Source organism: Parasteatoda tepidariorum, chromosome 5 (genome assembly GCF_043381705.1).
Source record: "Parasteatoda tepidariorum isolate YZ-2023 chromosome 5, CAS_Ptep_4.0, whole genome shotgun sequence".
NCBI classification, from domain to species: domain Eukaryota; kingdom Metazoa; phylum Arthropoda; class Arachnida; order Araneae; family Theridiidae; genus Parasteatoda; species Parasteatoda tepidariorum.
The window spans coordinates 90644858-90662009 of NC_092208.1; the positions used below are offsets into that span (position 1 = coordinate 90644858).

At 30.3% G+C, this 17152-nt stretch overlaps 1 protein-coding gene across 4 annotated transcripts; it reads right to left on the reverse strand.

Moving 5' to 3' along the window:
- Positions 1–3007: 3007 nt before the first annotated feature.
- LOC107452401 (Cytochrome c oxidase assembly factor 10) lies at positions 3008–17065 on the reverse strand. Of its 4 annotated transcripts, none has more exons than XM_016068870.3 (7): positions 16936–17065; positions 11563–11677; positions 10280–10622; positions 8068–8192; positions 7319–7389; positions 5445–5677; positions 3008–3462 (listed from the first exon to the last, which is right to left on the reverse strand). In XM_016068870.3, exons 2-7 carry the CDS (start codon positions 11650–11652, stop codon positions 3077–3079), a joined length of 1248 nt encoding a protein of 415 aa, XP_015924356.1. In that variant the 5' UTR covers positions 11653–11677; positions 16936–17065; the 3' UTR covers positions 3008–3076. The 4 variants fall into 4 exon arrangements, with proteins under 4 accessions (XP_015924356.1, XP_015924355.1, XP_071036877.1 ...); XM_016068869.4 differs by having other exon boundaries at positions 16919–17040; XM_071180776.1 differs by having other exon boundaries at positions 16845–16975.
- Positions 17066–17152: the final 87 nt, after the last annotated feature.

A 17152-nucleotide genomic window follows, 5' to 3' on the forward strand; every position in this document is an offset into this window, starting at 1 on the left:
ATCGTAAATTTTCATGGCTAACTTTGCTTTTAACCCACTGACGGTTTTGATATTTTAATTTTGACCTCTTCCAAATGGTTGCAATATCTAGAAACTGCGGTTCCTGAAATAGCCGCTTGCCTTTTCTAAAACCCCTTGCCAAACGGTAAGAGATAATTCCTCCCCCCTTACAATGGAAAACGGTGGTTTGAAGGGCCATTTTTCTCCTATTATTTACTTGACAGGTGGGGTGGTTTACTTCTTGAGGTGTTGTAATTATAGACTGTCTGCACTATTCACTTTGCTGAGGTCATTTTGAACATGAAATAAATACTTTTGCAACCTGTTTGAAAATATTTCATATGATCTGTGAGTGAGCATAGAATCTCTTGCGGAAAAAAAGAAAAAGAAACAAGTAAAATCTAGCGTTGCATTTTAAAATTTGTTTTTATCAATATTTTTCTCTTTATCATATCATTGTCCTTTTTATTACAGTATTTTTTGTCGATAACGTAGAGTATTTTATGTAGAATACATCAAGATGTATCTAAAAATAATCCGGCATATTATGTAGAAGTGCAAGTGTTTAATTAATTTGGAGTAATCAACTTTCCCATTAATAGTATAAAGACAGAAATATTCTTTGAAGTTGTGCGAAATATTTCAAACAAACCTTTTTTAATAATTCATTTGCATTAAATCGGTTATTTAAAAAATGGCATGGGTATTTTTTTTTCTAACTTTTTTTTTTAGAATGAAATAATAAGTATTTATTCTAGAGATAAAGTAAATATGGTAATAAAATTTCGGTTTTTATTTTTTCAACAATGCAAAGGCTTATTTAGAAGTTATTTTATTTTCGTTTTACTACTATTTTTATATCTATTTTAATTATTAAGTTCATTCAACTAAAATTCATTTAATAAAAGTTTAAAATAATGATATCAATTCACGGCTCTCGTTTTTTCTATATTAAATAAATGTTATGACAGATGAATAAAGAGTCTAGTTGTGATGCAATTCATTTCTTTTCTGTACAAATCTAAATTTATACCTAAAAACATAGCAAAGCCAATGCTAACTCGATTTAGTAAAATATGTGACTTATGCTCACTTTGAAATTATCTATTTAATTTCTAGATATGATGAAAGTTCGTATGAACACTTAGTAGCAAAATAAAAATTACTAAATATTTAGTTTTTGTTTCTTCAGCTGTTTAGACTTTAACTCTTTTAATTATTAACTTTACATATTTCATGAAACTATATCTCGTTCATTATAACTATTCAATAATACTTTTATATTTACTCCAGCACATTAATTTGTGTAATTTAAGTCCACTTTACCTTAATTGAGTTATTTTATTAGAGTTTGTTACAATCATCAGAAGTTGATGGTATATTTTTATAAATTTACTATCAACACATAATTAGTAGAGACTTTACTTTTAACATTTAGCTCCCTTATTTTCTCTTATATTTTTGTAAATCAGGGAGGGACATCAGATTGACTATATATTATAAATCCCAAAGCTTAGGGAGCAATTAGAGTTGAAAGTTAAATAAGCTTAATTTACATTTCTTAACACATCCCTTTATTTTCTTATAAAAAATAATGCGCAATAATTTATTTGAGATTTTTGTAAAACTTTTTTACTATTACTTGTCCTGAATACTCTATACTAAGAAACCTATTCCAGAACGTTTCTCTATCGTTTTCTACACATTGTTAAAGTTTCCCAGGGTTTCAAAAATTGTACGTTACTGTGATATATAGTTATGAATGAGTAGTTTTTCCATTCATTCAATTTCTAATGTTAGCTGCATGATATCTTCATTTTATTCATTCTAGTCAAGTTCAAAAACTTATTCATAAAAATCCTCGTTATCAGAGTAAATGGTACTGAAATTACAGTGCGCCGAAATGTCTGTATGTAGTAAGATGACAGTACTAAATCTTCCTTCTACTCACTGATACATGTTACTAGTAAACACCTTTCTATTCCTTATCTCGCTCCATACATAAGGTGACAAAAATGATTAAGTACTGCAACTGTACACTCATACAACAGTGCNTAAGAAAAAGAGTCTTTGTAATAAATTTACGTCGTACTAGAGCTGCACAATGGGCTATTGGCGACGGTCTGGGAAACATCCTGGAGGATCATCCGAAGACATTCCATCACAATTTTGATTCTCTGCACAGGGGATGGCACCCCCGCTTCGGTAGCCCCACGACCTGCGCACGAAGTCGAGCGCTTTACGATAGCACAGTTTAACGAGGACCAATATCAGAAAAGCAGAAAGAAAACAGATGTACTCCATGTACAGATACATAATGTAGAAAAAATGGAAAAGCTATTTGTTTATTTTGATTGTTAAAAAGTGTCCTGAAAATCTGGTAAACAGAAGTTCTGACTGTAATTATATCTGAGTAAGAATTTTATAATCTATACATTTGTTTTTGAAAGTATAGTATAAGGGAATATATAACAGTAGTATGAGTGAGAACCTATAAAAATAACCTAGATCTAGCATTCAAATATTTAATGGCTGTGTCCTCTACTGTTTTTCTATCGTGAGAAATCTTTCAACTTTCCCACCAGTGGTTAGAAGTAAAAGTCACTTCAAATAGAGCATATCATTCCCTTATTATATTCCTGTTTTCATTACAAAAAACATGAAAATAAATTATTTAATATGTTGAACTGCGAGCAAAAATTTACCTTTCTAAGCCAAACATTGCTTTCAATTTTTATAGGTTAGAATTGAAATAGTAAAAATCAGTTTAAAACATAAAATTAAAGTAGCTAAAGCATGCATACAAGGACGTTCTAATAGAGAGCAAAAATATGAATAAAAGTAGATTGATTTACAGTAAGATACAAAAAGGAGAGTGGACGCTGACTTGTGCAATAAAGAGAATATCGTCTGCTGACACTTAAAAATTTTAAGTTTTTGAATCTATGAATGTAATGAAAACATTCGTGTTTGTGTTGATTATTGCTAAATAAAGAAATGAACAACATTTAAAACAATTCATACTTTATACAGTTGCTCTAATCATAAAATAAATTAAACTTAATAAATAACTTTTTCATGTTACTGGAGGAGTATACTTTTTACCAATGAACATTAAGAACATGAGTGCGGGCAAATAAACTAAGCTGAGCCTGAACAATTTACGGGCGCTCTTTGTGTCACCGTCCTTGTAAAATTTCCATGCGCAATAGATGAAATAGCAGTTGAGGGGGAAGGAGTCAAAAGCAAAAGTCCATGTGGTGAGATCGAGGAGGGGGGCAGCACTGCAGAATATTAGCAGGGCAATACTGTGGCGCAGTGCCGCAGAACGGCACAGACTGGGGTCCACGACAGATGTCATCCTGTATCCAGCCCTTGAGTAATCTGACCTGAGGTTCCATGACAGTGCATTGAAGTGGGGAAACTGCCAGGAATAAAGTATGGCACCCATCAAGAACGCACCTGAAACAAAAATATATTATAATGCATTTTAACAAAAAATAACGTATGGCACCCATCGAGAATAATCCATCTGAAACAAAAATACAAATATAATTTATGATGTGATTTAAAGGGGTAAAAAATAAAGTATGGCAGCCAACAAGAAACCATCTGAAACAAAAATACAAATATAAGTTATGTGTTTTAAAGGGGAAAGAAATAAAGTATGGCACATATCAAGAAATCACCTGAAACAAAAATACAAATAAAATTTATAATGTGTTTTTCAAGGGAAAGCAATAAAGAATGGCACCCATCTGAAACTAAAATGCAAATATAATTTAAAATGTATGTTAAAGGAGAGAGCAATAAAATATGGCACTCATCTGAAAAAAAATGCTAATACCCATTCAAAAAGCAAATGCAGTCTTTTATGAAGAACTTAAAAGATTAAGTTAAATGACATTCAAAGAGAAAAGGCAGTCTTTTTTCCTTTTTTGAAGAGCTTAATAAAACAACATGTTAAATGATATTGAAAGAAATTTGTGAAAATCCAATATCGAGTGTTTAAAAACATTTTTTTTTTCTGTTGAGAAAGATCTTGTGCATAAATTTGATATAATAAATTAATATTTTATCAACATGCTAGACTGCAACACATTTTTGTCTCATGGACTTGAATAAGTATTTTGAGGAACATAATAAATGACAAAACATGTGGTTGACATGATTTGTTCTTTATTCTGTTCAACATAATAAATGATTTCAATAATAACAAAAAAGTTTTACCACCATTCTAATGATGGTCAAACAAAATTAATTGATAAAATTTAAGCACAAATACTATATTGTAGAAAATTTTTCTTACCACAAATGCAGTATATTTTTAACACAATCAATTTGATGATGACATTAATGTGGTCTACCATGTTGTACACCTGATTATCATTACTTAAAAAATAAAAAAAATAATTATAAAAAATAATAATATACTATAACTTTTTTTAAATAAATCATAACATTAGAGATTAATAAAATAATTATTTTTAAAGGCCTTCTTCATTTGTCACTAGGACTGGGCTATAAATCGATGCATCGAGACATATCGATTTAACGCATATATCGGCAAGACGATACAGCGACTTTCATTCAAGGCGATGCATCAGAAATCTGATTTAAGCTGTCGAGCAAAGACAACGAGCGCAAAACGATATAGCGATATAAGACACACAAGGATATAAGATAACGATNTTTATGAAGAACTTAATTAAAAGATTAAGTTAAATGACATTCAAAAAGAAAAGGCAATCCTTTTTTTTTTTTTTCTTTGAAAAGCTTAATAAAAGAACATGTTACATGACATTGAAAGAAATTTGTGAAAATCCGATATTGAGTGTTTAAAAACATATTTTTTTCTGTTGAGAAAGATTTATGTATAAATTTGATATAATAAATTAATATTTTATCAACATGTTAGACTGCAACACATTTTTGTCTCATGGACTTGAATAAGTATTTTGAGGAACATAATAAATGACAAAACATGTGGTTGACACGATTTGTCCTTTATATAATAACAAAAATGTTTTACCACTATTCTAATGATGGTCAAACTAATAGATAAAATTTAAGCACAAATACCGTATTTCAGACATTTTTCTTACAACAAATGCTGTATATTTTTTACACAATCAATTTGATAATGACATTAATGTGGTCTACCAAGTTGTACAAGTTATCATTATTTAAAAAATTAAAAAAATAATTATAAAAAATAACAATATACTATAAATTTTTTAAAATATATCATAACATTAGAGATTAATAAAATAATTATTTTTAAAGGCTTCTTCATTTGTCACAATAATAAAATTTATTAATCAGTCAAAGTAGACGCTCTCAAAATCGGCAAAGACATAGCTTAAAGTATCTACTATTGGTTATTTTATGAAATAAAAAGTTGGTAAATACAACTCAGCAGAGTTTATTAAGGGATACCTTACCCATGTTGAGTGTTCCCATACAAGCAGCCCACCCCATTAATGGTGGAATAGCACCGACTACTGAACCAAGCCAAGTATTCACTATGCTGCACCTCTTCATTGGTGTGTAGAAACTTGTATACAGGATAAGATTGGTGAGACCAAGCACTGCTGTAAGGGTGTTTGTACCTAAGAAGAGCATTGTTGCACCAAGGCTTGCACAACAAGTAGCAAAAACTGCAGCATGGAAGGGCCTAAAAATAAACATGTTAAAAAAATTAAGAAATTCTCTTTATTTTAGACAATATTTATAATTTTATTAAAGCATGTTAGATTAATTTCGAACTTAATTACGATCATTTTTTTTATCAAAAAAATTTGTGATCAACATGATTATCTTCTATGCTTTTATAATTCTCACAAACTGTCAAAGATTTTTTTTATCCAAGATTAATTTAGTAATCACTTTAATTTTTTTCAAAAAATGGAAGACATTAAAAAATAATAATAATAAGACTTGCAAATATTTAGTAATAAGTTTTTCCATATAAGGCTGGTTCAATTAACAAAAGTTTCAGCCCAAAACAATAAATATTTTAAACAAATTAACAGATCACAGAGTCAGGAGTGATTGTGGGCCCAACTCAAAAATCCTGAAAATTTCTCATCAAGTAAGAGTAAAATCATTCAAAAAATTAAAATCTTTGCGGATTTAAATCATTAAAATTTTCAAAACATGATATTCTAAATAAATTACATGCAGCATAATTTAAATGAATAATTATGTGTAAGTTTACTTTTATCTCCATTCACATTTATTATTCTACCACAAAAAATATTTACAAATGAAAGAGATGCCAAGTGTAAATTCTAGTTCTCATATTTTTAAATAAAATATACAAGAATTTTTATATATAAAAATGATCGATGATTTCTTGAAACTTCTGGATTTTGGATTTCCGGAAGCTTTCGGATCGCAGTTAGCGAAAAATCCGGATTTTTTCCGGAGCACAATCATCCCTGTAGAGTTGTAGTAAATAAAATAATAACAATTAAGTTTTTCACAAAATGAATAAGAATGAAAATGCAATATTTTGCATCATGCTTAACACAGCTATTGATGCACTCTAGATAAAAATTCATACACACATAAATAAATAAATAAAAACTTTTTTCCCGTTAAAAAAATTATCATGAAAACAACAAAAAATAATTGCAGAGAAAATATTGAAAATTTACAAAAAGAAAATGCCTGATTTTAATGTGTGTAAAATTACACAAATTAAAATCAGGCATTTTCTAGATTTTTGAACAACAGAAATATCTCTGTGTTTAAATAAACATGCTATTTATTTTTCAAAATCTAAAGAATCAAGTTAAGACAATCAACAAATTAGTTAATGGAATCAATTATCAATAAAAAATATATTTAAAAAAAACATTATATTAAAATATAATTACAATTAACGAAATAAATTTAATATTTTTTATTAACATAGTAAAATTAAACAATCAACAGATTGGTTGATAGAATGAAAAACGGAAACTTGTTAGTTTTTACTATGTGAAAACCATTAATGGGGCACTTTAGTTTTTACCTAGGTAAAATAAGAAAAATTCACGATTTCGCACTTTCAGTGATCATCCTAGTAAAAATATGAAGAGTAACTAGGTAATGTGCACAATAATGGTTTTCGAGGTGCAGCAGTAACATTTATATTATTTTTATCAATTTCAACTTTCCTAATTCATTTTAAGCTGATGCACAAACAAAAACTAAATTGTGAATTCCAGGAACACATACTCTTTGAAGGAAGACATCTTTTTTTAGTTTTGGGTAAAGTGCAACTTAAAAAAAAAGTTTATTAGATTTTTTAATAATATAAATTACTTACGAAAGGAAACCTCTAGTCAGGACCCTATTTTTTGTCCTGTTCATCTGAGAGTCATAAGGAATTTCAAGAACCTTTAAATAAAATTAAAAATCATTGTTTATAACTGTAACATTTTATTTCAAATATAAAATAAGGTATTGTTTCCTTCACCCTCCTCAGGGATTTGTTAATGGGTTTGCTAAGAATATGTTTTAAAATATAACCCTTTAACTTGTACTTCTTTTAGAAAATTAGAATGAAGAAATTTTTGAAGATTTTTTGTTTCCTTAAAATAACTCAAGAGTAATAAAAATTCTTGAAATTAGAAATAATAAGCCTAAAATACTTTGCACGACTAATGAACAGTTTCTCAGGTACAAACATAAAATAAATATAAAATTTGAAATAAAATAAAGTAAAAATTTTTAAAATTTACAATCCAATAATATTTTAAGATTAAAAGGATGTATATAAAAAACTTTAATGATTTTGATATATGTCTAAAATAAACTAGAAACGATTTTTGTTATTTAACTAATAATTAAATTTAACTTCCAAAAGATGAAAAGTTAAGTTTATAACATCTCTAAAGAAATTTTAAAAAGATTATTACTCCTCAGTATTCATTATAAATTTCTTTACTGTATAAAATTAATAGAGAAATCTCTGGAAGGAATGAATACCTTAGAATAAATCAGCAGTATACAAAGAAAAATCCAGCTAATCTAAGGAAAATGTCAGAATTTTGTAGAAAACGAATGAAACATCACCTGATTGACAGCATTAGCAGCTGCTGATGTGAGTCCTGTTCCAATAACCATGCATGACAAGGTCATTGGATCAAAAGGTCCTGGTGCCATCCCATAACCAGCAAGTGTTGTAAGTACGACTAGTCCTAGCAAATATAGACATTCAATGTAAGTATGAATTGATGTAAAAAATGTAGTTATAAATAAGTTATATTTAAATGTGACATGTAACAATTATAAATAAACCCTTAAATTTGGGATTTCAATAGCTTGAAAAAAAATTTTTTTTGTTATACCATCACCCTATCATGACTAAGCACTTAGCCCCATTTTTAAGGCTCAATCCTTTAACAGCCATGGTAAGAATGCTACGTAATTTTGATCCAGGTCAGATGACATGGAAAGCAACTGAGCTGTAACTTACACATCAAAACCAATGAGAGGACTTTCAGTCACCACAGATTTAATGTACACCTTGCTGCGTACATAAGGCGTTTGTTTTGTTGGCAACCAGGCTCAAATTCACTGTAACCATCTCAGAAACCAGCGGTGAGGGTGATGCCTTAGCCAAACTGCACCACTGCGGTACTCACTAATTATAACATCTAAATGCATTATACAGTCAATTCGCTATAACTCGAAGTACGATAACTCGAATATTACTATAACTCGATTTTTTTATGAGGTCCCGACCCTTTTATCTTCAATTTCATGTTAATTATTCTCGATTACTCGAATTTTACTCCCTTTAACTCGATTTTTTTGGATCTTTTAAAGCAAGAAAAAAAAACCTTGGAGCTGATATCTTGCCCCTTTCTTTGCAAAACACACACAATGTCTTTCGCACTCTTCATGGAGAAGCTAAAGCTGTCCCTCTTGAAGTATGTGAACAGTGGTTAAATGAAACATTACCAAATTTACTTCAAGGATACAGTGAAAATGATGTTTTCAATATTGATGATATGGGTTTATTTTTTAAATGTCTTCCAAATAAGACTATGATGTTTAAGGATGAAAACTGCTCAGGGGGGCAAAATGTGCAAGGAACGTTTGACTGTCCTAGTTGAACGAAATGCGTCTAGGACAGAGAAATTGCCCTTACTTGTTATCGGTAAATACCGAAATCCCCGATGTTTCAAGAATGTAAAAACGTATCCTTTGGATTGCAAATCTAACAAAAAGTTTTGGATGACATCAGTTTTATTTGAAGACTATGTAAGAAAATTGGATCGGAAATTCTTCGCTAAAAAAAAGAAAAGTGATTCTCTTAATGGATAAATGTACAGCGCATAGTGATCTACCTAATTTGAAAGCAGTAAACTTGCTGTTTCTCCCGCCAAACACAACAGCAAAGTTGCAGTCAATGGACCAGGGTATCATAAAGTGCTTCAAACAGTCTTATCGTAAATGGCTTGTCAGAAAAATGATCTTAAATATTGTAAGCATTTAGAAGATTTGTAATTATAAGCATTAATTAAATAATCCGACAAAATTTTGAAAGTCCAAAACCGAAACTAACGGTAAGTCGAACTTCCGATATGNCCAAACTGCACCACTGTGGTACTCACTAATTATAACATCTAAATGCATTATATTAATTTGCAAACATTTCTAGGTCAGCAGGAAAAAGTTTAAACATTTTATTTCCTTTAACTTTTTCTATATTGCTTTAAATAATGTCTGTCATTTAATGGTAAATTTCTGTAAATAAAAACATAAGACATCTATTAATAGTTTAACTCAAAGAAGAAAAACCACTTTCGCAAAGCTTAAAAGCTTCAAACATATCTAGACAGTTACAATTATAAAGAAAAAGAATCTTATAATTCTTAATTAATTAATGTAGTTTTGCAGTTTTTGTGTGTACAATTATAGAACAAATTAAGGTATGAAAATCCAACAAAAAGAGAATAATTGGTAATATAAATTTTGTAAGAAGTATAAAACTAGATCAGACTTGAATTTTATCTTATTTTTTAAAAATGACTCAGACTTAACTTCTTGATAAAAAAAAAACTAAGAAAAACAAACTTAAAAGTTAAATTAAGTTTAGTTGAAAATAAATTGATTGTTCACTAAAATAATTATGGCAAAAGATTAATAATCAGTACTTTGCTGCCAGAAATGTACAACAAAGACATGCATTAAAATGATGAACATTTTATTTTCAAACAGTACAAATAAAATTAAAAAAAAGTGCAAAAATAAAGAATCAGAAACTATTTTTATTTACCTGAAAGTCTAAACTTTGCCAGACTTTTATAATGGGAGGGAAAAAGTCTCCAGTCAGTGTGTTGTCTATGCCATTCTAAAAAACTAGGTTTTATGGTATTTAATAATTTCACTTTATCATCATTTTTAGAAGCATCTAATTTTTCAGAAACTGAAAGAGTAACGTCAGGTTTTTCTACAGATTTGCAATGATCCTGAATCTCATCTCCATTTGAAGAATCAGTCACATTTTTTCCAATGATGTCATTCACTCTCGAGTCTTCTCGAGGAAACTTCGCAAGTGGGACGCCCGGAGCAGATGCAAAAACTTTGGTATTCGTTTCAAACTTCCCCTTAGAGCTTTTCTATAAAACAAATAAACATTTCAAATGTAAACTAAATACGCATTTTAGATAAACATATTAAATAAGCATTTCAGATAGAAATAAACAAAATAAGCATTTCAGATAAATATACTAAATAAGCATTTCAGATAAATGTACTAAATAAGAATTTCAGATAAACTTAACAAATAGGCATTTCAGTTATAAATTTTTAAATCTTTTTTAGACATAAATAAAAGAAAACTTTTGATAAATAAATAAAATTTAAAAAAGTTACGTAATTAAGTTAACAACAAATGTTTGAAAAGCTTTTTTAACTACCAATTTTCTGATGTTACAGTATAAATAAACTTTACATTTATATTTCATTTAAGAAACATATTAAAATAAGATTTCAAAATGTTGCATATTCTTTCTTTCTTTTTTCCTCAATAAGGTAGGTTATTATGATTTTCTCCAAAACTTAGTCTCTTTTTTTGTTCCTTTTTGTTTTTGATTTAAAAAGAGCCTCAAACATTATAAGGAACTTTTAGGGAGAAGGGGGCTAGTGTGGACAATTTTTACATTTTTGGCAAAAACATATTACTAATTACTNAAATAACTATTTTACAGTAGATTATTTTGAAACTTTAAAATTACTTAAGCTTAAACAATTTGTCAAAAAAAAAACATGCATTAAAAATAATTATAAAATTGTAACCTTAAAAAATTTTGATCATAAATAGTTTCCAATTCAGTAAAAGTTGGCAAAAAAAAATACCTGCTGAGCAATAAAAAAAAATTCTAAAACAATGTAAAAGAAATAAGGGTATAACAAACTTTAAAAATTAGTGTTTAAAAAAAGGACACATTACAATTATTTAAAAATATATTAAAATAGCTAAAACATAATAATAAAAGCAAATTAGTACCCTAAAAAAAATTATTATAAAAGTAACAAAGAAAAATAATCAATAATTACTTGTCTCAGTGCAGAAGTAATAAGCTTAAAATACTTGGTAGATCCATGGTGTTTGATCACATATGGAAATATTGAGTAAATCATTTTCATCTACATAATTTTGAAATCATTTTACCTAGAATAAAAAATAATATTTCATAAAAAAATCAAAACTTACATGAACATAACAAGAAATGTGATATCACACAATTTGGTGAAAATAAAAACATTCAAAATCAGAAAATTTAATATTTTTATGATATTTATTTTCCTTTTTCCCCCTTCTTCAAATAAAAAAAAGCACACAACTCATAACTTAAGTTTGTCATTCATATTAAGCGATACTACCATCTAATTTCATAATTTTTCATGTACAACATTGTAAGTTTTTTTACCTTGAATCTTATGACACACTGAAGATGTATCCAGATTTTGAGCCAGCAAAATCTATATTCAATTAAATTCTAATAGTGCAGAAGCTTGTATTACCATGCAATTAACTTTACAATTCATTGCATAAACTCATGGATGCATAAAACTCATAAACACTGCCATTAAATAAAAGAGAGAATTGTCTCGTGAAATATTTTAGTAAACTACTTAGTTATGGGGCCCAGCACAGAACAGCTGACTACCTCCTACATTGGACCAATAATTAGAGACTAAGAAGAGATAGCCCTTTTTCACGTGCAATTTTCATAAATACAGTCTACCAGGATGTCGAACAACATTCCCTTAAGACCCCTCAACGCAACTCGTGGGCTTCCAAGAGTACACTTTAGTCCGGATTTGGCATTAAGCACAAATAAAAATTCAGACGCTACTGAATTGCTACAACAACTGCCTCTTGAAATAATTAACAACATTCCCAGAGGAGGGCCTCTGCGTTTATACAGACGGTAGCAGGGACGACCGGAGTCGTACTGGAATTGGAGTCTACATCAAGAGACCTGATGGTGATATCAACATTAAAATGAGAAACCCGAATTCTTGTTCTGTTTCTGTGAATTCTTCTTGCTATTGAGGCAGGACTGCACGCAATTGAAGAGGATTCGCTGCTAGACCCTATCTGGATCCTAACAGATAGTAGAAGCTCTATCCAATATTTGAGTGCATGGCCCAGAGTGGGNGCTAGGACACGTGATAAGGATTGCTGATTCGTATTTTTATTTTCCATCTTCGGATGCCGAATACAACAGTAGATGCCTAATACTCTTACTTGTGAGGTGAACACTCCATGAAGTCACTTAGTTCTTTGCAGATAACTGCAGACTTCAGCCTAGAGCAGAGGTGTCAAACTCAATTTTGCAGAGGGCCGTATATTAAATTTAGAATGTGTAGGCGGGCCAGATTCAAATAAAAAAAATGTACTGAACTATTATAACATTTTATTTATCGAATTATATGGTATATAATATACGGTTGTTAAAAATCATATCAAAGTTATAAAAGATGGTAATTATTTTGAGCTCGAGAATCCAGATACTTGACTTCTCTTGTTCTCAGAATGCGTGCTGCATGCTTTTTTAATTCCGGGTAGTTATCCAAACTCTTGAAATATTGTGTGTAAAATGTAAGAGCGTTAACCTCTTGAAATTTTTCTTTCAAAATACTGTCCGATTGAAGATTTATCAACCCCATTTGCAAATGAACTGGTGCCCGTGAAACTTCAAAATTGAATGGATTGTTGAAAATTGAGAATTCCGTTTCATTCATTTTGTGGAAGTCTTCAAAACGATTGTTGAATTCCGTGATCAGATTTTGCAGAAGTTGAGAATACTGATCCAATTTTTTTTGGTTCACTGTGCCAAATTATTTTAAATAAGGGAAATGGTCCAAAGTTTGAATTTTTACCTGATTTTCCCACAGCCTCAACTTTGTTTCAAAGGCTTGAATACATTTGAGTGACAATCAGATTTTTACCCTGTAACTTTACATTCAGATCAGTCAAGTGTTAATTCATAACCCTAAGTATATTCCAGTCGAAGATTTCGCCTGTTGCTAAGAGATGTCGTTACTGTCTATCTCTCTCGCTTGTCTAGGCACGCGCTGCCCTTGAAATTACTTATAAATGCAGTGTGCACATTTTAAAACTTCCGTAGAGGAATCGAGTGAAGTCTAAAAGCTAAAAAAAAAAACACGATTCTTCCTTCTGTGACATATCGCGATCGCGGGCCGTATTGATACGAACCGGGGGCCGGATGCGGCCCGCGAGCCGTATCTTTGACATGGCTGAATTAGAGTCTACATCAAGAGACCTGACGGTGATATCAACATTAAAATGAGAAACCCGAATTCTTGTTCTGTTTTCCGATCGGAGGTTCTTGCTATTGAGGCAGGACTGCACGCAATTGAAGAGGATCCGCTGCTAGACCCTATCTGGATCCTAACGGATAGTAGAAGCTCTATCCAATACTTGAGTGCATGGCCCAGAGTGGGAGATAGGGCTGGAACGGCAATCTTACAACTTCTCAGTAAACTTTCCGTGAAGCCGGATATTTATTTGCAGTGGATTCCGTCCCACGTTGGTCTGTAAGGGAATGAGATCGCTGACTAAACTTGGCACAAATGAACCTCTGCCGGAAAGTTTGGCACTCACATCCTGGGAAATTCACTCCATTAGAAAGCAAGGTGCCCAGTTAGTTTGGAATACTCCCCCAGTACATATCTGGTACTCTGGGGATAAGCCGGGTCATGCTTTGACCTTCAAAGGTAATAGAGGTGATCAGACCGAGTTCACTAGATTCATCAGTGGTCACATAAAGTGCATGAGGTATGAACAACAGAAAATATCTATCCCACCTGCGACAAATGTTCCTCCAGTGCAGTCAGCCCGGTCCACCTCCTTAGCTGTGTGAATTTTGAAAGGGAGGATTTTCTGCGCGACCCGGTCTTGTCTTTTGATTTCCTAAGGGTGAATGAACTCATGGACCTGGTCTTGCTCCGCTAAACCAGTGGGGATCAGAAACAACAACAACATTCATTGCATTCTTTTCATTTCAAGTGGATTTCTGAACTTATCATGTAACAATGCTGATTTAACAATTGCAGAAGCGAAATTATTGCTTCCTTGTTTTCATCTCAAACAATCAATTTTAGAGTGAATGGAATCTATATTAAGATAATTTTNAAAATACGAGCTATCCAGCCGACGGATAAAAAATACGGAAAATCTTATTTTCTGTGCGTGAAATCGGAGAAAATAGCTAAAATAAGTAAAAATGCGGAAGGGTTAGCAGCTAGGGCGTAGATTGAATTTTCTGTTTATCTTTGAAAATCGTAAATAAATATAATTATTTTACTTCAATGACTGAATTTAAAAAAAAACGGGATATTTATTTAAAAAATACGAAACTTTTAGAGTATCAGAGTTTTTCATAAAAAGGCTGAAATTCGAGAGACAAAAAAAATCTCATCCCTGTATAAAGGTCAACCAGTTTTATCCCAAGGAAATGATTTTTAGAGAAACTTCAGAGGGAGGAAAAGGGACTTCAACAATTTCCCTTCGTGGAAAATTAAATTCCTCATAAAACATTTTAACTTGGGCAAAAAAAAAATTTCAGCGGAAATTAGCGGGAAAAATGGAAAAATCTGAAAAAAAGCGGAAATCCGCGGAAGAATCTCATCCCTGCAAATGAAACAAAAGAGTTGGAAAACTTTTTATGAAAATTAACTATGGCCATCTTTTAAAATTTCAAATAAAAAATGTCACTGCTGTGGATCTTAAAAAAAAAAAAAAAAAAATTAAATGGCTTAGCATCAAACAGTTTTTGGAATAGATAGTAAAGTTTAAAGACTTTTTTAAAGTATTCAGGTAAGTTTATTAGACAATTTATTATTTCTGTGCATAGTGAGAAAAAAAATAACGCTCATTAATGAATGATGAAAAAATGTTCTGATAAACGTTTAAAATAGAAAACATATTTTTCTTAAAATAAGAATGTGTAATATTTAAAGGAATTCAGTCAAGCTTAAAGATATTTTTGCTATTTATTTATGCATTATGTAAAGAAAAAAATCTTTAAAATGTAGAAAATATGGGGAAGGCACTTATATGAATAGGATAATATAGGAATTCAGCCAAGCCATCTGAACAATTTTCTATTAACATTCATAATGTAGAGAAATATAATCTTTCAAAACACTAAGAAAAAAAGTTCTTGAAAATTAATTGAGGGACAAAAGCCCATTTATGTCATCATAGAATCAGTGTCGGTGGAAGGTACAAAGAATATATGATGAATTAATGCAGGTTAATAATTGCATTGACTACTTTAAAATTTAATGGGAAATTTTGTATCATGATCTGTCATGCAACTACAATCGCCAAGGCATCAAACTGGATTTTAAACTTTCAAACTATTGAAGAAGAAGAAATTTAGAGGTTTGCTCAGAGGAACTACAAGCTGAGTTGTTCCACTTTTGATGTGTCTCTCTTAGCAATACTTTAGTGATGTTTTTTTTATTTCTTTTTTTTTCTAGCATCTTGCGACTAAAAATTGACAAGAGTTGGCAATTATGCTGCCACAGATCACAATATGAAAATAATCCCAAATTTATGGTATCTAAATGGGGCTATTTCCAAGCCAACTACCATCAACAACTGGATTTAAAGCTTGTGATATATTTCCATAGCGTGATCTGTCATGCCGACTATAATTGTTAAGGCACCAATTGGATAATGGATTTTATACTTAAAAAAAAAAGGTTAAGGTTTGCTCGAATTGTCTTGCAAGTTGGTATTCTAATGAGATGGGGCTTTTTTCTTTTCGTTCCTTCTTACAAATCCACGTCGGGAAGTTGCCAAGACTTGGCGATTATTCTGTCGCAAATCACGATATGGAAATTTTCTCATCCATATTTTTCCTGCGAATTTAATACCTTAAATTAATGTTCAATAAAGCAACACTATTAAATGTTTAGGAGGTGTTATAATTTCATTTCCTAAAGTGTTTTTGATATTTTATTGGTTTGAAGAAATAATGTAGAGGCCTTCTGGTTTGAAATGTATATTCGGCAGATCACAAAAAAACTTTTAAAAACAAATTTTAAAAAATAAGAATCGAAGCATTAACTTAACAATAATAAATAATTTTATTTATTAAGTAGTAATTTTTTATTATAGGGGAATATTAAATTATCAGTAACAAACAAATCTAACCAATTTCAACTAAAATTATTTATTGGACTACCAAAGTATATTTGTGTTAGTCTCGAAAACATTAAACTAGTACTGTTACAATATTAGTGGTACTATATTCATGATATACACCAGATACAAAAAATATAAAATTTGCACCAACAGACAATAGTAGGAATGTAAATTAATAATAGTTAAAGATGAAAACAAAATATTAGATAAATAATTATAAATTGCCTATATTTTTCACACACATGTACGTTCACGGACGACCGATTAGTGTTTATTTTGTTATTTGCTATCAAAAGGGTTTTTGGCTGTCTATTTCTGTATGGCTTAAGAAATGTTTTTAATTCATAGCATCGGTTAACGAGTCAATTAGTTTTATTACTACTGCAATGTTATTAAAATGATTTATTATCTTTAATGTGATAACAATATCAATACATTGCGTACAAAATACATAAATCT